Source organism: Charadrius vociferus, unplaced genomic scaffold (genome assembly GCF_000708025.1).
Source record: "Charadrius vociferus isolate BGI_N301 unplaced genomic scaffold, ASM70802v2 scaffold406, whole genome shotgun sequence".
NCBI classification, from domain to species: Eukaryota; Metazoa; Chordata; class Aves; order Charadriiformes; family Charadriidae; genus Charadrius; species Charadrius vociferus.
The window spans coordinates 1,226,735-1,252,891 of NW_009648948.1; the positions used below are offsets into that span (position 1 = coordinate 1,226,735).

At 43.3% G+C, this 26,157-nt stretch overlaps 1 protein-coding gene across 1 annotated transcript in view; it reads right to left on the bottom strand.

The window, feature by feature from the left end:
* Window positions 1–26,157, bottom strand: part of VPS8 (vacuolar protein sorting 8 homolog (S. cerevisiae)) — a 92,831-nt gene that overhangs the window by 32,905 nt on the left and 33,769 nt on the right. Inside the window, exons 18-36 of the mRNA XM_009887385.1 lie at window positions 25,476–25,550; window positions 24,798–24,833; window positions 22,481–22,571; window positions 21,349–21,395; window positions 20,368–20,457; window positions 19,929–19,975; window positions 19,173–19,395; window positions 18,132–18,221; window positions 16,695–16,746; window positions 16,360–16,402; window positions 15,515–15,587; window positions 11,631–11,750; window positions 10,965–11,036; window positions 8,194–8,313; window positions 6,951–7,007; window positions 6,448–6,530; window positions 5,026–5,110; window positions 3,578–3,676; window positions 167–256 (exon numbers count right to left, since the gene is read on the bottom strand). Coding sequence (XP_009885687.1) covers window positions 167–256; window positions 3,578–3,676; window positions 5,026–5,110; window positions 6,448–6,530; window positions 6,951–7,007; window positions 8,194–8,313; window positions 10,965–11,036; window positions 11,631–11,750; window positions 15,515–15,587; window positions 16,360–16,402; window positions 16,695–16,746; window positions 18,132–18,221; window positions 19,173–19,395; window positions 19,929–19,975; window positions 20,368–20,457; window positions 21,349–21,395; window positions 22,481–22,571; window positions 24,798–24,833; window positions 25,476–25,550 — 1,593 coding nt within the window. The remainder of the gene's footprint in view (window positions 1–166; window positions 257–3,577; window positions 3,677–5,025; window positions 5,111–6,447; window positions 6,531–6,950; window positions 7,008–8,193; window positions 8,314–10,964; window positions 11,037–11,630; window positions 11,751–15,514; window positions 15,588–16,359; window positions 16,403–16,694; window positions 16,747–18,131; window positions 18,222–19,172; window positions 19,396–19,928; window positions 19,976–20,367; window positions 20,458–21,348; window positions 21,396–22,480; window positions 22,572–24,797; window positions 24,834–25,475; window positions 25,551–26,157) is intronic.

Here is a 26,157-nt window from a genome sequence, read left to right on the forward strand (position 1 = left end):
CAGAACTCTACAAGCAGGCCAAATAATTTGAATGTAGCAATCAAGCTATTTTTCTTCCATTTATGACACAGCAACAACTCGCCATTGCTCTTAGCAATCGCTTCTTACAGGAACGGCAACCCCACTGTAAAGAAGCTCCAAGTACCAACGAAGTTTGACACTTTACCTGAAGGTCTGCAATGATGTTCTCGATCTGCTCACTGAAGTGAATGGCTACCAAGTCGGCTGCTTTACATGGGCTCAGCAACAGCAGCTCCTTTGGAGAGGGAAACACAACAAAAATAATTACTTTTAATTTCATAGGCAATATAATTATGCGGTTTCACTGAGTCCATTCATATTGTAACTGCGTCTTTGCCCAAATGAAAGCTGTAAAATGATGAATACCATCGCACAAAGTGATTCTGAAAAAAAATCAGAACGAGGGTAGCTTGTAAAAAGACATTTTTGAAAGTTGATTGTTTTACTACACAACAGGTCTTGTAAGTATGCAAAACTCTTCACACCGACAAGACCACATCTCAGTCCTAAGGCAAGGAAATTATTTCATCAGGTTTTCTGACAACTGCCTTTTCCCCCCTGCCAAGAAGACCAACTAGTGCCAAACAGAAGCCAGCAGTAGAAAGGAAACAAAGCCTTAAATTCACCCTAGGGAATTCCTCCATCAAATGGAAACTGTGTTTAACTGGCTTGAACTGAACCAAACCAGAGGTTTAAAAGCAGGTTTCCTGTAACTGGTAACTGTAACTGATACCTGTCCAGACCTGAAGAACACTGAATAACTTCTTTACTGTAATGTAATAAAAGGAAAAAAAAAATAATCTTTAAGATGGCTGTGGGTTTGCATCCTGTCAACCTTGATCGAAAAGGCTTCATATCACAGAAGTTTACACAACCCAGAACGTGAGGTTTTTTGCTCCTAACGCTTCCAAATGCGTCCATGCTTCCGAACAAGTAAGAAGCAACTGCTTCAAATCAATATTGTGTACCTGGTAACCCTTCCCAAAAGCCCCTGCTAAGCCTACAAAAGAGACAACATTGCTTTACACCAAACAAAACCAACTCTTATAATGGTAAAGAAAGAAAAATTACATAAACATACATCTGGAAGTAAAAAAAAAGGTCTGAGAAGGTTCCTTAGCACTAGCTAAGACAGAGATAGCAGCCATCAAATAGAGGCAATGCCAGCAACAGACCAGGGTGAAGGTGAGAAGAAGTAACAAGGAAGAGTGCGACTGCTCCACAAGCTCCTTAAAGGGGAGCTATCATAGAAGATGCCTTTTGTGAGGTTTCCAAAGCAAAATTTGCCTACCATATTGTATGTAAAGCACCTCTGTGGTGTTTGCCCCCCTCCCCCAGCTTTACTATAGGAGCCACAGATTTTAGTTGCTTCCCCTGCACTCAGGAGCATGACCCCTTCATCTCACAAACCCAGGCAATCCAAAGCACTGAGAAGACCTTAAAGCAGCACAGCAGCGCAGAGGAATGCAGAAAGGATGTAGCATGACTGCATTTGTTTCTCTCTCTGGACAAACCCTCCCTGGGAGTCTTCAGGACTGCTGAAGATCGGTCTGACTGGCTGGAGGGAGACGGCCCAGGCTCCCAGTCACTGACTGCAGCTCTCGGATCACCGTGACCTTCACTGCCAGGCAAGAGGTTTTGGACTTGGGTTTTCATCCTCTCCCAGGTTTGAGAGATTTGCAAACATGATACGGCAGGCAGCCCTTGAGGAGACAGCACTGACACAAGGCACATGGGTCTGAGGACAGAAAGCGACCACCACAAATAGCACTCCATGAAGAGAAGCCTTAGGCTTTATTTTCAAGATAAACATCAAGGAACAACAGGTATGTAGGATGATGGCAAAAATAAGAAGTGGCACTGATCACAAACGCCACTTTTTGTGGGGGAACACCTCTCTAGATACTGCTGGTTTCAAGTGAAGAGGCTAGTTTGCTACTTTCATACCTCAGCAGATGAAAGCACAGCACCATCCTAGTAAAATGTTATTTACTATTTTAAGTTTTCTGAATGTCTGAGAGTGGGATTATTACAATGGAAAAAAAAACCCCAAAACATAGCAGCCAATAAGCTGTTAAGCCACATGAAATTGTGTATATTGTTCACCAATTCTGTGAAACAGAAGATGCAAAAAGGGAAGAGGGAGTTGATCTCAGTGACAGCACCCACTAAAGGGGCCCTAAAGAACCGATCATCAGCCCAGCAGCTTTCTGGAGGAAGCTGCAAAAAGCATAGGTAAAAGCAGCTGGCCGTTATCTACAAGGCTGGTGGAACAGTGCACGAAACCCTGCTTTTAAGGATGGCCATGGACAAGTTGAGATGAACCAATTTCAGAAAAGTACGCAGCTCTGACAGGCTGGGCACTGGGCACTTCTGACGCTGTACAATAATCAAGAAGTAGCCCCAGACTGAGAAAACACAACCAAACTCAATACGAAAGGCTTACAGAGGGAGGCTAACTCACTCATAATGCCAAACAATTTGGGCAGAGACAAGGGATGCAGTGGAAGAATGAAGCAGACATAAGGAAGCAGCAAAGTAGACAGCATTTTGCTCAACTTGGAAAGCCGCGTGTGGACCACAGTTGCTCTGACAAGGTAGTAATGAGCCAGGCCTGCCCAGCCACAGCACAGCCATCACCACCAATGCCCATAGGCTCTGAAAGTGCCTCTGGAGAGCGGGCGTGAGCTCAACGAGCTGCATGTCATACAGCTGGATTCGCAGCATTTCTTTGTTGTCTTCCCTCTTGGTCCATTTTCTCATTAGTCACGCCCTACTTGCAGATGCTGGTAGGGACTAGAAGTATTCTATATCTTTCAAATGTACCTAGTACTTTTTTGTTCACCTCACAAGACACACAATTCTGTGCCCATTTTCTGCTAAGTAGTCTGGGCAAGTGCGTGACTGCTTGTTTTATAGACAGAGTTATTTTCCTGGCTTATCTCCAGATCACCCTGGAGGGGACTGACGCCACCTTGTAGGAACTAGAGATATTATGGATTCCCCATGTCTACTGATGGGACAATTATTTCAGACACATCTCTATCCCCTGAAGCAAAGAGAGATTGCAGAGATGGGAAAATTATTAGCTAGAGAAGTCTAGCAGCAGTCTGCGTCATACAGTAGAAGTCATGACCCCATCTTCTCACCAGTTAGGAGTGGCAAGGTACCAAGGCTGAACGCTATTACCATCGTAAGATGAGGAATGTGATGCCACAGACTGAGGTCAGTGATGTCAGTGTCCTGACCTTGCTGCTGCAGCACGCTCAGGAGATTAAAGACTTGCTAAGGGATCCCTTCCCTGCTACCCAGCCCTCACTACCCATCATCCCTGATAAGGTCCCGTTGTCCAGAGAGCTATACCTGAAACCAGGGAGGCCAGCCTGAATCTAAGAGATGTGCTTATAATAATGTTTGAGACTACTAAACCTTAAAGTCAGAACTTCCTAAACAGTTGTGTTTTGACATCGTGACACTCCTGCTTACAGAACAGCACTGGCAGATCCAACGGGAGTTAGCACTAGCTCAGGTACCGTGGGTTTAGGATACACTGTACCTCTATATGTTCCAAAGCTTTCTGCCACACTGACTGCTTTTCTTCAGCGCTGTAGCCAGGCATGGACAGGATGTTGTGAATATAGTTGAAAACTTCTTCCTGTAAGGCATAAAACCATAAATGGTATAGTATGTTCTGCAGCGCCACTAACAGCATTACATTTTGGTAAGGGAGAGCATTTCGAACAGTCTTAGGATGACCTCAGGGCTAGTCCTCTCTTAGCAAGTCAGGATAAGTTATCTGCAGGCGAGATTATATGTCCCTAAATAGTTCCTGACGAACTGCCAGGAAAAAAAAACAACTCAAGAGGAATAGGAGTGATGCTAAACATGTTAAGCACTGAGCTCAAAAAGAATTGTTCTTCCACTATCAGAAATGTCCCCCTCTTGCTCACACGGAAAAAGGACAGGACACTGCTCTTTAGCTAGGAGCACAAGCAGAGAAAAGAACATTCTACCAGAGGGTAGGTCAGTTTTCCCAGCATATTCCTGAATTCCTCTTTGACATTAGCCTCTCCCCCAGGTTCTCCTGCACTGTCCTCAGCTCAGATGCTCTCCTGTACCATTTTTTTTTTTTTTACCATCTCACTATTATAATCTATCTCTTCTGACTCCTTCACCTACACAACTTTCAGCACAGTGGTTTCATAAGGAGTTCGTGAGATCACATTTGCCAAACTCTCCTCCCAACTTCTCTTGGTGGTAGGGAAGAGAATACCTCAAAAATTGTGGCAGATATGCAACTTATAGACATGCAGAAGGTAACTGTAAGGGACAGTAAGGGCAGAGAGACTCTGTCTGGGAAGAGAAAAGAGGGGACTGATGGCAGAAAAAGTATTGCAGCAACATTTGCAATAAATGCCACCTTGCACTCAGGTTTTACGTATTTGCACTGTTTAGACTTAAAAAGAAACCAAAAAAAGCAACTCTGAAACTTTAAAATAAAATAGTCAACTCCTCTCCAACACACGCACAAACACAAAAAGCCTTGTCTATAACTAAGAAAACTCAGCTATAAAGGAGGACACTATTTAAGATAGAGAAGCATGAGAGCAGAGCAGGGCTGTTGTGCAGCAGGACAGGCTGCACTGCTACAAAGAAGAAAGGCCAGAAGCACCAGATTGACCAGATTACAGGAGAGCTGGAGAAGGACTTTTTACTAGGGCACGTAGTGACAGGACGAGGGGGAATGGCTTTAAATTGGAAGAGGGCAGGTTTAGATTAAACATTAGGAAGAAGTTTTGCACTTTAAGGGTGGTGAGGCACTGGAACAGGTTGCCCAGAGAGGCTGTTGAGGCCCCATCCCTGGAGGTGTTCAAGGCCAGGCTGGACGTGGCTGTGGGCAACCTGGTCTGATGGGAGGTGTCCCTGTCTACGGCAGGGGGGTTGGAACTGGATGATCTTCAAGGTCCTTTCCAACCTAAACCATTCTATGATTTTAGGACTCACCTTTCTCACTGGATCACGCAGGTAACAGCCAATTATTTTGTCATAGCGAAGCTCTCGTTCATACATGAACTCACAAATCTGATAGCTAAAATGAAAAATACTTTCCACGTTAGGAAAACCACACTCACTCAGCTGAGTCAGCAGAATAGAAGTAGGTAGCTCAGATCCAGCATAGTTTGGCAGCATTCAAAATATAGCATGTTTTACAAAAAGCATTTGGAAGTCTCTCACATGAAGGTTTTCAGCACACAGTTTAGGTGGCTCCAGTTTACATATGCCATTTAGTATCAGCCACAGGCCAAATAACCTATCAACCGCTCTCTTTTTGGGAAGTTATCATACTGAACGGACAAAACAGGAGTTACTAAGGTGAGAGGCAAGGGACAGGGAACAAAAATCCTTAAAGAAATCAGGTTTCACAGGTTCTGCTGTTCATAGATCATCTTCCTTATTTCTGTAACACACACAGCTCTAAGCTAGGCCAATCCACAATTCTAATTTGAAGAAATACGCTGAACATGACTCAGTAACGTGTTATGACACAGCTTCCTACCTTCAGATTTAAATAAACATTAGATAAAAACAGATGCAACTGAGGCAAAACAAATGAAAAGTCTGGTATACAACATTACACTATAGGGCTTTTAGCTCTGATGGAAGTGGCTGAGCTGGTGGTACTGGCTGTCCAACTCTCTGAAGCAAGGAGAAAAAAAAAATGCATTTCTTGAGTCTGAAAAATTTGGTTGAGTAACTCCTCCTAGGACACACAGGAAAACAGGCATGGCATATCCCACCACTGCACTTCTATCCCTCTGGTCCTTTGTAGCAGGGTGGGTTAATTCACATAACATCCAGATTCCAGACGTGGACGAATGTGACCCTCCCTGACTGACTCTGTTCAGGCATGACAGACTCTTTCTGGAAGTGTAAAGCATCTAAAGGAGATTGTGGAAATTTTCAGCCTTTCCAGACGCTGTGGTTGTCTCCTACTCAATTCTAAAATGAGTACCATGGGGGTGGCTTCAGACCCCTTCGTGCTTTTAAATCTACCTGTGGGTCTCACCCCAACGAGTCATCACCATCTGTCAGTAGTAGAGCATTCAAATATACAACTATACCTTTGAACAAACCCTGGGCCCTAGGATAGAAGTGCGAAAACTCATCAAGGCCCACAGGGTTTCATGCTGAAGGGTTTCCACAGCTCTACCCCCTCTCATCTCAACAATGCTTTTTGTAAGAACACTCTGTAGAGTTAAGATAGAAAGACCGGGACTAAATATGAACATATTAAACGAAGCATATGTGAATACATAGGGAAAATAATCCCAAACACAGCTGCAAAGTAGGAACAAGAAATGCGGAGGAAAAAAGCTTTGGAGGAGATTCAAAGGCAGTATATATATATTGTACGCAGCAACTTACAATTCTGCTTTTTCTGCCATTTGGATAAGACGGCTCTCTTCAAACTGTACTATCCCTCCTGCCTGGAGCAACTCTAAAAGGACCTGCAGACATTGAAGGCCAGTTATTTATACTGCAGTAGTAGCTGGACAGCCAGTGCTATTCAAAAGTACACTCTTCCTGCTCCATTAAACTTTGCCTTAACATAGGGCTTATTTTACAGATTTATTTTTTTTAATTGATTGTCCATTAACTATGAAGGTCATGCGCTTATCCAGGACTTTTGCTGCCTCTGTTTTTACTGCTGTCAAACCTCTCCTGTGGGCAATGCTGGGGTAGGACCTTCCTTCACCCCTGCTGTGTACAGCACTGCCCAATTTTCCCATGCTGGCCACCATTCCTACGCTAGGTGACCGCTTTAGCACGTCACCTTCAGCCAGCATACGTTCCCAATAAGGCTGAACTTTGCTCTACACTCTGGTCATACCTGGTGCTTAAAGAAACATTCCCTTGAAGCCCGTTACCTGTTGCCTCTCCGAATGGCGGGAGTCATCATCCGGACTGCACAGAAATTCAAGGACCTGTGCAAGGATGTAGAGGGTAGCGTGGTTAGGCCTAGTTAGCATAAACCTAACAAGCAGGTTGTGAGCACCAATAACGGCAACAGCAAATAAGAACACGACAGTGCAATTCGAATGCACTATTCATCTGTGAGTTACTCTCTACTTCATCCTATAACTAAGGACACTTAGGAATACTGGAGTAACCAAGAACTGCTAAAAGACTCCAGGGAGGGAAACCTGTGACTCCACGCCAGGATCTAGAACCAAACTTTGGGGAACCCAAGGAATATAGAACAACTCAGGGGACCCCATGACCTTGCCTGAAACCGCACACCAAACAGCTGGAACCCTGACACTGACCCCTTCAACTTCTCTCCTGGATTGACTGTGCCGTCTCTCCCAGAAAAACAGGAAATCGTGTAATTCATAAAATTCAATATATATGTAATTAAAGTGTTTAATCCAAATCCATTTAGCCTCCACAGACTTCTTCAGTCTTAATTTATGACAAAGGACATATATTTTCTAACCCATTTTTTATTAGTGCTCGTATACCCATATTATCATCAAAGTGCAACTGCCGTAGCCATTGAAGCCGCCTCCTCAGTCCCAGGAATTTCTAGGACTTAAACTGGGATATAATCTTAACCCATGCAAGCTTTAGGCATGCATCGGTGCATATCAGCCTACTTCACACTGCAGAACAGGATGGTGGTCATGCAAACTAGAAATTACCAGATGTGTATACAAGCTCTGTAAGCTCACTAGTGTCATTTTAGTTGGCATCCTTTATCTCCCTGTCTTGGTATCTTCACATACAAGTGACAACCGAGCCACCAAAATGCTTGCTGGGGCCTAAAGATAAACAGCTTGGTTCTGGCCTTTGCTTTCCCTCTCCTGACACACCAGTGACCGCAGGAATCTGCCGTTCCATGAAGAGGAGCAGGGGCTGTTCCATCTCCTAGGACCTGACACTGTTTCTCACACAATTCCAGCAGACGAGCTGAAATACGGAGATTACTGTGCTTCTGTGGTTTCTCCTACTCTGCTTCTTCAAAACCACAACAAAGCCCCAGCAAGATGCTACCTGTTTCATAACGCACCAGTCTTTCCAGAATTGCTACAGTCCACAGCACTAGCCACACTTTCCGTGGTGCTGCACCCTGTTTGGGACTTTTTCCACCCCTCACAAAGAAATACTTGCCTGGTCAAAAAGCGTCCTGTTCACAAACAATGTGTTGTTGGGCTTGGCGAGCTGACGGGCAAGGAAGGTAAAGAGACAGCCAACCTGCGATGGGGTGAAGTCCGAATTCTCTACCATGACCTGAGAAGCATTAGAGAGAAAAGGGAAAAATAAGAACACAAGCAATTGATTCTGCAACTGCCTTTGGCAAAGCAACCAGGGCACTGCAACAAGAAACCCCTGTACAGCCATCATGTCTCCTCCTACCCCAAATATCCACACAATCCCCTGGTGCCAGTCCATCCTGAAGGTCAAAAGTTACGCCACCTTCCATGGCATTTAACTGTGTCACCTGAAGACACAGACAGGTGGTGTGTCCTTACTAAATCACCTCTGTCCTAAAGCTGAAGAGGCTCAACCTCTCCGCCCTATACTCAAGCCAAGTATTCTTGCATGTCCCTGATTTTCGGGTGTCGGGGGCTCCAAACCCACATTTATCTCCATCTCTGTAGTCTGTGCTGATCATGGGACACATAACAGAGCTTCTGAGCAGAGAAATGTTGTCACATGAGGAAAAAAGATGAAATTAATAGTCACAGGAGAAAAAAAATACATTTGACTTTAAGCCCCAGGCACTCACCACTTCAATTGTGGCATGCAAAACTGATCAAGTGACTCAAAGTCAACTGTAGGTTTGGGGAAGTTTCTTTTCTCACATTAAATTAGTTGTTAGTCTATGAATATTTTGAGAAACTTGTGGCTGCGCTGACTTGACTTGAAATTACAGAAAAACAGAATATCTAAGAGTCACTCCAAAAGGGATTTGAAACCTGAGAAGTGCTTGTCGCCTGTCTGGCATATAAAAAAGCGAGCGTAATGTGTCCTGACTTGGTATCTCGTGCTTCTAAAAAAATCCTAAACGCTAAGGGAAAGTTAAATGCCCCTATTTGAAGAGTCCCCCTCTAAGAGCAGTGGGCTTAGTTGGGAGAAAATCCATCACCCGAACAACTCTGTCAGCTAACATCTAAGAACTGCTCTAGCAAAGCCCAGACACAGAGCATCTCAGGGTTTATAACCTCACTCAGTCTAAGCTTGGGAAATAAAATTGATTTCTTAAAGTGACCTGGAGTTCCGGATCCCCGTGAGATGCTAATCTTACACAAGTGGAAGCAGACAGGTAAGACACATTAAGGCATCAAGTAGAGCTCTGCTTCAAACATCAGCTAATGCTATCATTCTTTTTTAATTTTCATTTTCCATGTAAAAAGGCTATTTTGGACAGGAGCCTAGTCAGAATGGCGTTAGCTGATAGCATTAAAAAATATGTCTCACTAAAACAACAGGAGTGTTTTATTCATTTTGGATTTGTTTTTCACAAACTGGGTTCTAGTCAGTCCATGCGAAGGTGAAAATACTGTATCTCTGAACCAGAGCAACCTTACAGAGGCTGCAGGCCAACCATGTGGACTTTCTAAAAGACGATATATTTGGCAAAGATTAAATGAGCATTAGCAGAATGTCTGTGTTCACCAAACTAATTTAAAAGTGTAGCTATTTCCTAAGTGAAGTTTTTTTGCCAATGAGACATTTAAATAAAAAGTTCCAAGATTTTTTTTTCATTTTTATCCAAAAGGAGAGCAAATGCCAGACCAAGGGACCGACAGTTCTCATAACACCAACTCGTTTGCCTGCAGATTCATTTAATCCTGCTGCAGTTCTCACAATTGCCCTACTTTTCCCCCCTCGAAGAGCAGGGCTGCATTCTGTTGTGGTGGACATTTGCTACGTGGCCAGCAGCACCGAGCAGGGCTGTACACAGCTCGATGCAGCGTACGCCGTGCCACAGCAACACATCCCACAGTAGCTCCAGAACACAGCCGCAGTGTGCCACCTCCTGCTGACGGCAGCTAAAGACACAAAAAAGCATGGCCTAACCCAGCACAGGGCTAACTAACATCCTTACAGCAATGCCCTACTCAGGCAAGCTCACAAAAGCGTCCCCACAGAGGCATTATCTCAGCCCCTCCACCACAGCCTACTGCAGCAGCGCTGTCACTGAATTCACTCACTGGTGCCCTTGCTCTCATCTATCAATGATGACAGTGACAGGGAAACGCTACTTATGATATGTTTATACATAAACAGCTTCCAAGTGGAGTTACTCATTATTAATGCTGACAGCTCTGAAGGGGAAAGCAAACGGCATTTGGCAGCGATAGCTTTTAATGAGAACATTCATTGTTAGGGAACACGGTCTGCGGATGACAAGTGATTTCTAGAGCACCAGGCTGATAACTCTGACATTCCTCTTCTCTCCCATTTACTAAAGATAGGCCTGTCATTCTGGGTACGTTACATCCCAAACACTGCATTTACAGACACAGGGAGCAGGGTTTTATCAGAAGAGCATTGGCACCCTGCCAAGCACAGGATTCCTGGGACCTTCCCCCACCCCCAGAAGGAATCAGGGAGCAGAATCAATGAGAAGCAGATAAAAATAAACTCAACAGTGCAGAGAGGAGAAATCTGACAACAAAGTACAACCCAGGTGAAATGACAGACAGGAAAGGAGACCTCTCTGTCGCCATATTTCCTGTGCATGAAGCATCACTGCCGAATAGCCAGCCGACAGCCTTGGCTGAGGTGAATCCAGGCTCCAGCCCACCACCTTCTCAGAGGTGTCATCCAGGGCAGGACTGGAAACACTTCATCCAAATTACAGGTTTTACTGCACAGTGGTGTATATAATCAGACAGATGTAAACACAGAGGTTAATTTTTAGGCACACTCACTTTCAGAAGTATGTCCACAATTCTCTGTTGATATTCCACAGCTTGCTTGTCATTCTTAAAGTCTTCAAAAGTCTGCATGAGGCAAAACACTGACACCTTAAGAATGGTCTCCACTGCCAACCCCAGAAGTACAAGCAAACACAAAGAAGCAGCCATATCACAAAGCTGACAATGCTTTTAAGTCCTTTCTGTGCACATCACCTAAGCAGCAGGTTTCAAGATACAATTTGATCTTTTGTAACTACCAGAACAGTTCTTATATATTCAGGTAAAGGTAACAGGTCCAAACAGAGAAAGTTCAGGAAATTTGAAAAGGAAGAAAGATGAATCTTTATGCACGAGAAAGATGCAGGTACTAAAACACTCTTTACAAATACATTATTCTTGTTTTACCTGTGCTTTAAAGATGGCCTCTGTTAACCAGAGTCTTCACTGTATAATGTCACTTTCATGAATTATATTTAGGGACATAAAAGACTATTATGATCTCCTCTGATATCTTATAAAACACACATCAAAACTGTTCCTGCATCAAAGCCAGTAACTACTGGTTTAGCTAAAGCATGAAATTTTTAACAGGAATCTTACAGATCATGCAACTGTGACACAGATGATGGCAGAACTGGCACTGCGTTTTTCTCTGGGAGGAGAGCAGCAATCTCTTACCAGAGCAAGAACATTAAGGAATTCCCGAGTGTCAAAGTGCAGCAAGGTACGAACATAAGGGTAGACCTCTTCATCCACAGATCCCTCGGTTGAATGCAGCCGGATGAGAAATTCAAAGACCTGCAATGAAAATTCAAACAAACATAGCAAATTTCCTATGGATTTCAGATAACGGATATCGCAAGCAGATGGGATAAGCAGCATTGTTACCTGCTTTGCACTAAGCTTTAAAGCTCCTTAGGAGTCCATCAGTGTTCTTAGTTCAATGATGTTTTCTGCTGCTTGTTAGTAGGAAAAGAATTCCCCCTCCTTAGACTTGCCAACCAATTTAAGATCCAGCAAAATTTAAGATCAAGCAAAAATTAAGGCTTATACTTGCAGACCAAAGTGAGTAGATAACTCCCTCCCCTTCCTGGCAGCTCTCCTGAGAAGCTGCGCAGCTCCTCCTTATCCAGGGCACAGCTCCTCTCCTTATCAGCAGTTCCCCTGGGAAGAGCCAGCCAATCTGCCCCCTCACTTTGAGGCACAAAGCTTCTGGCGCTGCAAAGGCTGACTTAGGTGCTATTCCACTCTCTAGTTCCTGAAATCTGAGCATGTCTTTCAAAATGAAGGCAACTCCCTTTATTGAACCACTGACAGAGGTGTCCAGACCCTCCCAGGGAACAAACAGGACAGTGACAGCTCGAATTGTCTCAAACACACTCACAACAGATGTGGCTACCAGCAGAAAGAGAGCAGACTGCTGCAGACTGGCTAGCACTCCTAAGCACGTGTTAAGATACACACTGGGATCCCAGGGAGAGCCGACAGGCAATGCACTCTCCCAGCCATCCTCAGGAAATGCCTCGTTCTCTCATTTATACCTGTTCCAAGTTAGTTTTCCTGTCACCACAGCGGCAGTGAAGCCAGGGGCAGTTAGCTTGACTTGCAGACCCACAACGTTCCCTGTTGGCCTCCTTGAACCTGATACCCACCTGCCAGCTAGCAACTCGTAAGGAAACAAAACAAAAAACCCCAGACCTTAGCTAGAATGGATCGATACCCACCTGCCAGCTAGCAATTTGTAAGGAAACAAAACCCCAGACCTTAGCTAGAATGGATTCAAGCATCCAGACAGAAAGGTGTTACTTAAGCCAAGCTCTCAGGAACATTATCAGAGGACATAAAAAGGAGAGGCTGATGGCTCCTCCCAGAGCTACTGCCGCTGGTTGGGCTATCACTTCCCCTCAGACCTTGAGACACGGTCTGCTGCTGTGCCAGCTCTAGCGTGTGCAGGGGACAACTTGATACGGACCATGAGACAGGGCAACAGCTTGATCCAGCTAAGGGGAGCACACTGGTTTGCACACCCTGCGAGGAAAGGTTTTGCGATAAACCCAGAGCTACCACGTACATATAGCTACAGGCTCTGCATTAGCAAAAACAAAACCAAGCCACCAAAAAAACCCGCACCCCACTACCAAAAAATAATTGTTTCATTGTACTGCAAAGAGAAAGTGCAAAACAGAAAGCACCTCCCCTTACTGAAATCCTGAAACTAAAGCAAAACGCTAGAGAGCCCAAAAAATGTTTGCAGTAAAACTGGACAGAAATTCAGGAATGAGTTTTATGAGCACAAAATGATGATCAGGAGCATGCCCTCTTTTAAGAAATTGTCAGAGATGACTCGTAAGGAGATCAGCTTTGCCTTAGGCCAAGCTTCAGACACAGCTTAAAGAGAAAGAAATAGTCAGCTTGCGGGCTCTGATGGAAATAGCGAATAAGGAAAGGAGATTGACTTGGCAGTGACCAAGCCAACTGTCACGACATGTAACCTGCATGTCTCGTCATACTTTTGGCATAAGTTCACTGTGACTTGCGCTAGGTACTCGCTCCCTACGACGAAACCATTAAGAAAACGCTCACACCTGTCCTGAGCAAATGTATAAGGCATATGCAATAGTACTTGTTGCTTTGAAACAACCTGCCAATCTCTTGGGCATTCCAGAGGGGAAAGCCTGTTTCTCCCGATGTGAAAGCTACTGTTGCAGACTCGGAATAGCATGATGAATCTGGTCAGCCACAGATGGTCCACTGAACAGGGCAGCAAAGAATAACATGAAGAGATGCAGCTCAAGAATCAAACCTTGTCCCGAAGGAGGACAGTAGGATAAGCCTGCACTGTCACAGGGCAACAGCAGCACAAAGCCTTAAAGCATCTGCTGCTGTTCCTGAAGTGTCCTGGGAAGATGATTGGGATGTTAGGTCACAGTTCTTGCTACAGGGACTAGGCAGAAGAACAAAAGAATGAGAGATGGGTAGTCAGCCTGTGCTCACAGCCCAGAGGGTGTAAAACAAGCAGCTTCAGAGCCTATAAAAATAGTATAAAAACTGCTTTTATGAAGCAGTTAAGATCCTGCCTTATAAGCAGAATGGCTGGACATGCTCTACAAAACTAAGGATGCCCAAGACGGGTAGATGAAGAGCAATGTAGTACCACCCTGTTGCTGGTACAACCCAAAAATTCCCATGCAAAAAGCTGGCATTGCATCAAGTGGAACCAAATGCTAGCATAGAGGAGGTTAAGTTCAGAACTGACAGCATGCTCCTTTCTCTCCAAGTACCAAAAGACATCTACTGTTAAACCCCTTCCCAGTTCCAAGACCCCCAGAACCTCCTTCCTGCCAAAGGAGGCTCTCAAGGGGGATTCCCGAGACAAGCCAAAGGAGAGATGTGTTGCAGCACCCTGAGCTATTAAGTAGCTCTGGCAAGCAATTGCCCACAAATGACTGCGTGAAGTGGCAGAGGCGCAGCCACCACTGAAACAGGTAGCTGGCTGACCCTGTGAGCCAGGGGTACAAGGATGCAGTTTGGAGCACTTGGTTACAATGCGCTCTTGACCTCAGCTGAATACCTGCAGTTATCACAAAGCCAGAAATTTATCTTCAGCAAATACATCGTCTTGATGAGCAGAGACGAGCACAAACATGCACTAGTATAATTAAGACCATAAAATCAAAAGCCTCAGAGAAACCTGCAACCAAGAGCTACTTAGCAGAGACGCTTCTACCTACTGAACACTATATAGTATCACCTAACTCAGCAGTCATGGCACACTCCACCTCATCCACCATTTACTATGTTATCTGTGGATACGGCAGGAGGAGTGATCCAAATTTAAGTGGCAGGGCATACATATTCACCCTTGCGTGGGAATTGCACCTAGAGGACAGATGCATTCGTGCCCTGAATACCTGAGACGGGATAAGGCTCAGAGGTGAAGATACAGTGACAGGACACGAGGGCAAAGACTGACAGAAATGCATCTAATGGGACCTTCATCATGGAAAACAACTTTGCTGAACTTAACACTTTGCTGTGCAAAGAGGCCAGAGGTGTGATATCTGAGGCAGGAAAACTCCAACACAAATTAAGGTTTCAGCGACAGCAAAACAGAGGAAGGAATATTTAGTTAATATTCTTTGATGTCACCTCGCTTTCCTGTCAATCCCATGTTACATGCATTTGAAAAGAGGGAAGATCCTCCCATATTTGACAAGTCATAGTCAAGTTTAGAAAGAAGAGACAGCTACAAATTTCTGGTAACTTTGTAGTACAGAATAAGAAAAAAACCTAATCAAAATTAGTGCCACTAAGAACTCTATGTTCCCACACCCCAATTTACAGTTGAAAAGAAATACTAAGTTTAAATGTTCAGATTGCAACAGCTGTGTGATTTCATTCTTTCAAAATGTATTTGGTATTTACAGTAGTATATACTCATATCACAAGGATACAGCTGTCAGGTTGATAATAGTTTTCTGTCAGAAACCCATGAAATAAGACATACGCAGCTTCTTCTAAAAACTTCATATGGGGAAGTTTCCTTTCAAAAGGTTGCTCACCTGATTTTTAACCAGAGGTACCAGATCTTCAGGAATATCGCCCAATGGATATGCACGGCCTGCCAAGCAGCAGCTGTAGAAAAGGAGAGGAAAGGCATTTTTAATATGTCCTGACATTAAACAGATTAACTCAAAAAGTAAACTGTTCTCAGTTTTCAGGACGCTCTTAAAACAAGCCAAACAAATTTATTTTGTAACTCATGAAAGCAAGCATCGCAGAGAGCACTGCTGTTAATACACAATAAGCCAACGCACTGCATGAATTTGGATCCGAGGTATGCCATTCCACAGCAGAAAAGTAATGGGGAAATTCGGTATTTCTCACAAAAATCTTTACTCTTGCATTTTAGGAAGCAGGAGTAATGCAGAATCTAGTGTTCACGATCTTGAACAGATTCCAGAAAGAGGAATTCCCTAATGAATTGCTACTGTGCAATCCCAGAATGACCTCCTGCAAACGACAGGCACCACAGTAAGCAGCAACTGAGCACAGCTATCCCAAAAGGCATGGCAGAAAGGACTAAAACGCAGCTTTTTGGGCTACAGACTCCTTGTTCAAGGAGCATTGTGTCACACACAGGACAAAGAACTCCAACCAAATTCTAAAGCTAAAGACATGGTCTTGACATATCAGCAATAACTTGAGCTCTAAGTCTCCATCTTTACCCTACCTATCCACTCACACGATGTGTAACAAGAAGCCACTGGAACTTTAGGTCAGCTGTACAAAGCAGCCATTGCTATTTTACACCACAGCAGACCTTGAAACACACTACAAGATTACGCAACTATAGTGAGCTAAAAATCTGGTGCCATCACCTCACACACTTTCAAAAGGATCTTACCTTATATATACAAGCAGCTTGTTGCCCATTACCACCTGCTCATCTACAAAACAAAAATTGTTTGTCACCTTTTCTTCACAAGACAACATACAGAGATGCAATTCCTTTTCCCACCTGTGAGTAAAACACCTCATCTGACACACATGCAGAGTTTTACATGCAGTAAATCGAGCAGCTTTACACACAGTAAATGGTACTAGAATACTTTTCCATTCTCCAAGACCCTTCTATTGGGTACGTATTTCCTTTTTGCATCCCTCTGTTGGAAGTGACTAGAGATATTCAAAACATCAAATATCAAAACTAGAAACCCCTAAAGCGAAAGAATTCTGTACCTGTGAGAGACTTCCCAGCATTCAGTGGAGGAGCAATGACTTTGAACAGCTTCTGTAATAAGAAAGAAAGCAGTGCTCAAACAGCTGGAAAAGCTCAAAGCAAAAAATCTGCATGGTTTTAAAGCAGAGATCAATGGGACGTCTTGCCCACAAACTCTGCTTTTTCACCATGTGTTACAATTAAAAGGCGCAAAGGATGCTTTTCCCAGCTGATGTTATGACATATGAAAAAACAGCCTTGATTCAAATCAGATCTAATGCTAAGCACAGGCCACACTAAGAAAAGCATTGTTCAATAGTGTCAGAAGTGACCATCAGAGCATAACTGACCAGCCCCACTTCCAGTTCCTGAATTTTCTGCCACCAGAGATTACGCAAACCTCCAGCGTACCTAGCAGCAGCATCAGAGAGCCTTCACTTTGGGTATGTAGAATGGGGACTCATCTAAACACTTAGCTCTAGAAAGCAGAAAGAGATATTTGTACTCATACAGCTAGTGCTAGGTTTCCAGAAGCCCTTTTTAAAACCAGGACCACCTAAAGAGTCTCCTTCCTGGGAAAAATCAAATGAGATAACTGCTAAAAATTGTGCAGTTTAACATTTTCACACTCAAATAGACCCAGCTGTCTATTTCAGCACTAGTGAGAAAATACCAGCAGTGCTTTCATAACTAAACATCTTGACATGATAGCTACAGGCTAGAGCAATTGGTGTATCAGGCACATCTTCAGGAATTACCAGCGGTAGCAGCAACAGGGCCTTCAGTTACAGCATTACGCCGAGTCCTGTGCTTACTGCTGATAGGCACAGATCACACCCAAGTGCCAAGAACAAAGCCCACCTCAATGCAAGGACTGTTTCTAGATTTTTTTCTGAATTCTGTTCACGCTTTGTTTCCATTACTCTTTAATACACATTAATATACTACTGTGTCAGCAGAGAAAGGGCAGTATGAAGGAAAAAAAGCATGAGGTGTTCATAGAAACTCTCACACTTACACCCCCATTAATCCCACTGTGCAGAAAGCTGATGCATTCTCAGCACATCACACCACACAGGGCAGGCTCACCACCAGCGACAAACCTGTTCGCAGTTTTGCAATGCAATCTCCTTAAGTCACCATGTTACTCTCTTCTGCCGCTTTTGGTTTATATTTATTTTATTAACACGGCTATATTTCCTCCTCTAACTTTGGCAAGCATTGCTACCTCAGCAGGGAAATTTGTGTTCTAAAGCACAGTAATTACAAATTACTTTTCTCCTCTACTGCACCTAGTCAGATAAACTGCATATATCATACGTGATTTCTCCCTTGAAAAAGAACAACATGTACACATTGAATGAGAAGATAATGCATTGGGTTGGAAATGCTGTTTCTCAGAAAGACTGTGTGCTGAACACACAAATAACTGACTCTGCACCGAGCATCTTTCCTACCTCCATGGGACTAATGAAGTCATTCATCCCACTGTTATAGACATAGATCATGGCATCGTAGAGATGGTTTTCCCAGCACAGAAGAACTACCTGCAAAGCAAACAAAGCGCAATGTAGATATACAGCTGCTCTTAGCTCACAGTTTTCTCGTTCCCCAGTCTCTCAAATACAATCTCTGCCCTTGCATTTGCATCATCCATCAGTATGATTTAAAGCAGAATGAGAATTTCCACTTGCAGAGCTAGTCTCTGCAAGGACCCCATATCCCCAAAAGGAGCATCCAGCCTATTGCTCATGCAACAAACACGGAATCTAACTGTTTAGATTCTAACATTCATAACCTGCATGAGGTTAAAGAATAAAAATATTAGTTCTTCAAAGCCCTTGATTGCACTAGTTTGTCTTTCAGTTGGGTTAGTGAATCATTTTATCAAGTTCCCAAGCAGTTCCCTTCTTGGAATGGAAAGCCATTCTGCGGGAATAAAAACTGGCCGAGGAAAACAGGACTACCCAGCAGGAACACCATCTTGCTCCACTAACTCTGTCACCAAGAGCAAGCACCTGAGCAGAGCAGGCTGGCAGGCACCAAACTGACAAATGCAACTTTGGTTTGTAGTGCTGCTGATCTTAGGTAAGGTACTCCAAACAGTAAAAGCTGATTGTGAATACCAGACTAATCCTGACAGACTAGTAGTTTCCAACATATTCGGCTCCTGATACATTAACCAGTCCCAGGACACAAACTGGGGCAGCAAAACATGTTTATAGGAGCATGCACGTTACTGGATGGACACAGCCACACTAAATAATTCCCACATTCATTGAATTTGATCCCAGGGACACAGAGCTAAATTCTGGTACAAATTAGCGACCAAAAGGCACGAATGGTTTGGACTACACAAGTCTCATCTGTTGAAAGGTGACACCTTGTTTTCCACATGCTATGCTGCGCTTAAAAGCACAAGAAGTTTGCATCAGCGACCAGAGTATGCTGTCATTTATTCAGAGGAACTCAATACACTGTGCAGTACAATAGCTCACCTGCTGTATGTCTAAGCTGGTGATATCCATGTGTACAATGCAGGCTTCCAAATTCTCCAACCTGTTCTTGTCTTGGAAGTGAAGCAGCAAGTCTTTCATCACTTGAGCTGTGATTCCCATCAGCTTATCACTTAAGATATATGGCTCCAAGCACTCCAGAAAGATGCCTTTAGCTACAGAATTCTCGCTCATTTTATCATATATCTGGTTAAATAATAGATCCCTAGGAGGAAAGAAATGTTTAGTTATCAAATAATCTTGCTAAAATCTGCTTACTTATATGATTTCTGAGGGCTCCAAATTAAACTCTATTTTCTCTGTTATTTCTCAAACTCAGGAGCTGAATGCCCTGTTTAGCTCCTCAACTGATGCAAGTTCCAGGCAGCTACACAGAATAAATCGGCTATGGATGCTGCAGCAAAACAAAACCCCTGCTGTTGGCGGGGAAATGATGATGACAAGAAAATCTATTGAGGCAGCTTCTTTTCTTAAAGGGATGGTGTGGGGGAAACAGCGTGAAGCAAACATTTCTTACCCAACATAACAATGAAAATTTAAGACACACTTTTCTCTAAGTACTGAATAACCTGACTTTAGATCAGTTTTTAAGTATTCCTCTAAGCTGTGATGTGATATCTGATATGACGATAATATGATACAATTCCTCTAAACCATGTGGTATTATAGGAGACAGCATTCAGGGCTACACGGGGGGGTGGTGCGCTTTGGGAGACAGGCTTGCAAACTCAGACTTACGTGCGCTGGAGCAAGAGACAGTAATCAACTATGACAGGCACCACGTCCTGTGGAAGAAACAAAAAAAGCTGTAGGGACTGGCAAAAATCCTGCAGAGCACAAAATGAAGCCTGGCCAATACAGAACAGAATCAAACAGTTATCTGACTCAGCTGGTAGCTGGCACAGTTACAGGTTTTCCCATATGCTGTTTCATACAGAGAAAACTCCAGTCACGTTTCTGTAGGGGACAGGAGGTGTACAGGTTCTGCTCTGCCACCTACCTGTAACTAAGTCATTAGTTTTCATTCCTGATTTCATTAGTGCACGCAACAGAGGTGAGAGTTCAGGTGAACCACAGCAATATTTCTCAAAAGTAGACATGTAATTTTTGCAGCAAAGCAAAGTTTGATTAAAAAATTCAAAAGATATGTACAAAAGAGTCCTCTGGAGCACCATACCTGAAAATGTTGCTCCATAACCTGGATTTTTCCTTGGTCAGGACATTTCTTCAAAGTGCGATCAGCGTAATGGAGAAGGATTTCAACCATCTGAATAACAATAAACAAGAAAATTCACTCACATCCTACACTAGAGGCCCTACTTAGTACTACATTTAATAGACTGACTCGAGGGTTGGCAGCACTGTAAACTCTATTGTCCCATTTTGGGTATGAACTACTGTGGGCAGGAAAGAGAAGAGGGAAGGGGCTGCCAAGAGGCAATGGCATGACATGGCATAGAAGTGGCCCAGTGGGATACTGAAGGCCTACACTAACTTTAACCGACAGAGAAACTGGGCAGCCAGTCTGCCAGCAAACCTTCAGGCCGATGAACACATCCTGAAGCACCAGGCTCATCTGGGCCATGGCTTTTACCCAAAGCTTAAGTTATAGTATCTTAAATAGCAATAGTTGTTCACCTGCAAATAAAATACACATGAAGAACAAAGTACAAGTGAATAATTATTGCAATAATTATGTGTTTTAAATACACCCTTCCCAGAAACAGCTTCCTGTAACAACTGAATAGAATCAGTCAAAGAGTTTATTCCATGTCCATGTATACATGGACCAAAGTTTTCACCCAGAGAGTCAGCAAGCGACACACTGATGGATGCTTGCCAACCAGAGGTCAGAAAAGTCTGGAGTTGCCTACAAAAAAGGCTTCTCTCCACTGTGAGGGAACCAGAGATCTCAAGGCCTAGATGATAATGTCACACTTTGCATTGCTAATGCTGCAGATTTTATCCCCACCTTTACCCAAAAGGTATTTCCAAGTCTCTTCTAAATTCTGCTCACAATCTTAGCAAGAGGCACATGTACGCTTTCTAGAGTTAGTAAGACTAACTCCTGGAGGACAGAAGCCACTCCTTACAGGAATACAGTTAGTATCGCATCAGCATACATGGAACTCCACTTAGGAAGAGATCAGTGACTCACTCGGTCTGCAATGACTGCTTTCCGCTTGCTCGTGTCCCCAGACAAGCCTAGAAAGAATGAGGGGGATGGGGGAAAGGGAAAGAAGGTTTTCTCATCTCAGCTACAAGTGCACATATAAATCCCACAGTTCAAGTACTAATACCACTACCCTCGAGACAAAGAGGTCAGGATTTCTAAGTACACAATTTTGTGATCTACTTTTAGCCCACTCTTCTTTTGCAGAGCTTATTCTCCCAATGTAGAGACTGTTCCAGCACAGGAAAGGCAAGAACAGATCTGAGTGCTGTTTAACATTGAGAGAACAAGTAATGAAGGGCTGTCAAAGACTCTGTACGTGAGGCTAATTGCTGGAGGATGCCCTGATGCAAAGCAGCTGAATTAAATGCACTATAAAAGCAAACAATTCTTAAATGCCAATTCAAAAAGACAGTAATTCTTTTGAATACTGAAAAACAAGCTGCTTAATTGCATTATATTCAGGCATTAAAACAAGACGTGTCTGGCAAATTCACAGCAGGAGGATCTTATCCTGAGAACTTGAGCCTCATCTGTCAAAACCATCGAAAGTTACTTACTGAAAATGCAGTGTGTCCAGTCCAAATCAGACTGTTCAAGTAGCAGTTTCTGGCATAATTAACGTGTTCATCATAACAAGCTAAGTGCACACAAAGCACCCTCCCTTATAGAAAACATGGTGCCAAAACCCAGCAGTGCTTTCAGTCAGCTGTATAGTCAGAGGAGACCTGAATGAAAGTACCTGCTTGGCAGAGCAGACAGCACACCACCCTGAAGATTACCTAGAGCCCATGTATGACCTTCAGGAATATTCTAGCACCTGGATCCACCTCCTTCATGGCAAAGTGCCAACAGACAGGAGTCACAACACAGACCAACTCTGATTTTCATTTGAAAAGAGCAGGCTGCTAAAGGGACTATGACGCTAAAAAAGCCAAATCAACCCATATCAAAGGTGTTATTTCTGCCAAACCCAACCCTACTTTCTCTTCTTCAATTCAATTATCTTCCTTTTTGTTTTTTCCCCTGAAACAGTGATTTCACTACAGGCATAGGTTTGAAACCTTCCCTAGTGGTTTCAATTAAAAACAAACCAAAACAAACCAACAAAACTTACCTACTACGGCCTTTGCTTTACCTTCATAGAAAGACCAAGCTAGAGCCAGGGCATCAGTGAGACGCTCTTGTTTCAAAAGGTGATCAACTCTCTAAAATAACAAGTCATATTGGACCTTAGTATTAGAGAAAAGATGATCCCTTCATGTTTAAGATCAGCATTTCCCAGTAGTAGGTCATGATCCCTGACAGCAAGGGGACAGGAAACCTCAGAAGCTCCCAACACACTGCAGTAAAGGCCAGTATCTCAAAAAAGACTCTCTCATATATCTGTTTTCTGCTGCACAGTTACAAAAGACTAAGAAATGTCAGGCCCCAGTACATCAAGTCCCTCTGGGTTACACTTTAGGCCAGATGCTTGATGGATGAAGACCCACAGCATCAGTGAGTGTCTGCAATCACAATCAAAATTTTCTATTCCCTATCCTTGCCTCATCACTTAGAGCACAACGAAAAACTTTGCCGTGTTTTCAGCATACTCATCCTACCTTTTATTTTCTTCTGAGCTCATAGTCAACAAGGACTGAAATAGGTCATGAGTATTTTCCACTTTAAGGAATCATTAGCACACAAGGTCGAGCACCACCAGTCTTGGTATGCTAGGTCAAAATGTTAAAGTACTGTTTGAGAGAAGAGAGACTCTGAGTCTCAGACCAGCATTGTGTACTGCAGCAAGAACTAACTCTCAGCTTCACACCCTAGTACCTCACATACTCAATTACAGCTCTTGAGTAAGTCCCCTACAATAACGAGGCCTTCAGCACAACAGAAACCATACACTAATTAAAAGGAGGTTGGCTCACAGCGTGTAAGTTGTGACTGATTTCTGAATTCTAGGAAAACCACTACATTAAATCATGGGTCAAAGCAAGGCTTCTTATTAACAGTTTACTGAACCAAAGTCAGTCGCGAATGGCTGGAGGGAAAACTAGCAGAGGAAAGTGAACTTGGTAACCAAAAGCAGCAGCTGTATCAAAGTTCAATATGGCTGAACTGTTCACATTTTATTAAAGGTCCTGATACAGTGTCACATGGAGGAGCTTATAATCCTGGATGAGTACAAGAGCCATAAAGCAGGTAAGAGGAAAAATGGTGAAGGCCACTGCTTCAAGGAGAAATATGAGACTGGAAAGAAATGACTATTGGGGAGTTCCTTGAAAATCAGCCTTGAAGTCCCCTTCTACATAACTATTTGGTCAAATAACTTGGCATAAGATGAATTTACTAATGAAGTTTGCTGATTACCAACTGTCAACATGTAATGTGAGACCAGAAAGACAGAAACAATAGGATGACCCCTAAAGCTGGGTTATAGAAGTAGGATGCAATCCAATGGTAGAAGCAACTTACAGCAGAAATCAGAGTTTGGCTATGGGGTACTGGTGAATCTCCAGAGTGCCAGAACTCCATGGACATAACGTAGCCAAAGGAACAGCAAAATGAGACCCAGGGATGTATAAGGAATGACATATCTAGTAGAGACAGTGAAGAACAGGTGACATGGCACTTGGAAGACGCTACCCAGAGTAATATGTGCCAAAGTGTTCACCTAAATTCAAGAAACCAAGCACAAAGGAGGTACAGAGAACAGTGACTATGAAAAAAGAAAGGAATGGGAAGGTAATCTTACAAGAGGATCATGAAAGAGCTTTACTTAGCCTTGCAAAACAAAGTCTGAGAGAGAACATGCAATACACTGAATAAACAGACTGCGAAGTGATGATCCAGAAAAGAAAAACCGCTGTTTAACTCAAGTGAAAAGAACAACACAGGAACAAATAGACATAAATAGATCACCAAGAACTTTAGTGTGGATCTTGACAGGGTTTCAGCTGACAGAGAAAAAAAAAATGATAAAAAAAAATCTTCTACCAACAGAAACAAGGATTTAAAATCCAATTAACTTTCTAGGTAGTCTTTGATAGATTTTATGCAGTAGCTGGAGACAAAACATAGCGAACCAGATTTACTTCCACTCCTGTATGTTCATGCGGCAGATAGAAGGCTTACACTTAGAAAGTCCTCCGAAGTCATACATTGCACTAACTCTGCCTTGTTAACAGAAGCTGATACACGGCAAGGCATTACGTCTTGCTTGGGAGAACAAGGTCTCCATTCAGCCTACAAGTTTATGCAAGCAGGAGTCCCACATCATCTCACCATGGAAAGCAGCGTACCTACAGTGCTGGCTGCGCATAGCTATCAGGGACCGTGAACACAGTGCTCAGAACATCCTTCACAAATGCTCCCTCCCTCCTCTTAAGCTATATTTAAGCAATTCAAACCTACTAAGCTGTACAGTTTTCCTTTCAACATACCTCTCTCCAGCTTCTCAATGTCATGACATGAACAGACTAGAAAAGGAAACAAAAAAAAAGTTATTTCCTTACAGTTGCTCATGCAGCCTGTGTTTTCCCACAAACCCACCAGAGCATGATGGTACTATGAAGCTTAGACGAAGCTAAGTGAAGCAATCCTCAAGCTTGGCATAGCAGGAATAAACTGGACATTTAAGAGAAAACGTCATTTACATGGCCATACAAACCATCTGCTCCAATATACCATCCCTCACTTCTTCCCCTTGCCATGCTATAGGCCACCTCTCTTTGCCTTTTCGCAGACAGCCTGCGCTGCAGGACAGGAAGAGCGAATGGGACATTCCTTTTATCATTCCATGCAACAGAGTCTAGTTTTCCCTGCTGTCTTATTTTCTCCTGTTTACTCACCGGCACATTTAGGACAGAGATGTCAGTAAAGTAATGCTAAGTCTACCCTTAAGCAGCATGGACCAGGATACTGTGCAACCGACAGTGTCTTACTTAGCCCATACCTTGGCTAAAACCAAATTATTGCACATTTCTTTAATCCCACGACATAAGTACACAACTCATCCCCGATTCACATCTCCATAGAATAAAAAATTTCCCTTGTGCAGAAGATGAGCTACCATCAACAGTGAATGCCCTGTATTTTTATGAAAAATTCCACACGTTTACCTTAGTTCCAAGATAAAAGATCTGACCACCACAGCTGCTGATGGACTGATAACAAGCTTTCTCTCCAACCAATGCCTACATGGAGAAAAATTACATGCAAGTAAAACTGCTTTTTGCTTTTGTAAAATTTCCCAAGAAACATATATACACTTGAACTATAGAGACACTTTGTAATTCAGGAATCAAAATGAGCACTGGGAGAGAACTACTGCCCAGCAGTCTGTGGTGTAAGTGAAAAACCTCTGCTGTCACTCCTTCGTTCTTGTCCTTGACTCGATTGCTCTGGAATAGTTTGTCTTGTAATTCCTACTAAAACGCAAGGAAAGGGACTGCCTGTTTCATATCCTCAGTATTTCAAAATGGCATTATAAACTTCAGATCTCATCTGCCACTGACAGTCTGTGAATTAAGTAGGGGTCTTTTCTAGACACACAGTCGCATTTCAACGGGCAGCACTTCTCTGAGCCCACTAGTTTTTCAAGCCACATGTCTCTGGCTTCAATAGTAACCACCAGAAGGCCTCACAGGGCACTGCAGAGCTTCTGGAATGGAGTGGAAGGCTCTGAACAATGACATACCCTAGCGAGAAGAGCTCGTATACCACCTTAGTGCCAATCTCTAGCTATGTTCTGTGAGGCTGTGCCTGGCAATTCCAGATCACGCGGCAGGCAGTACATAAGCT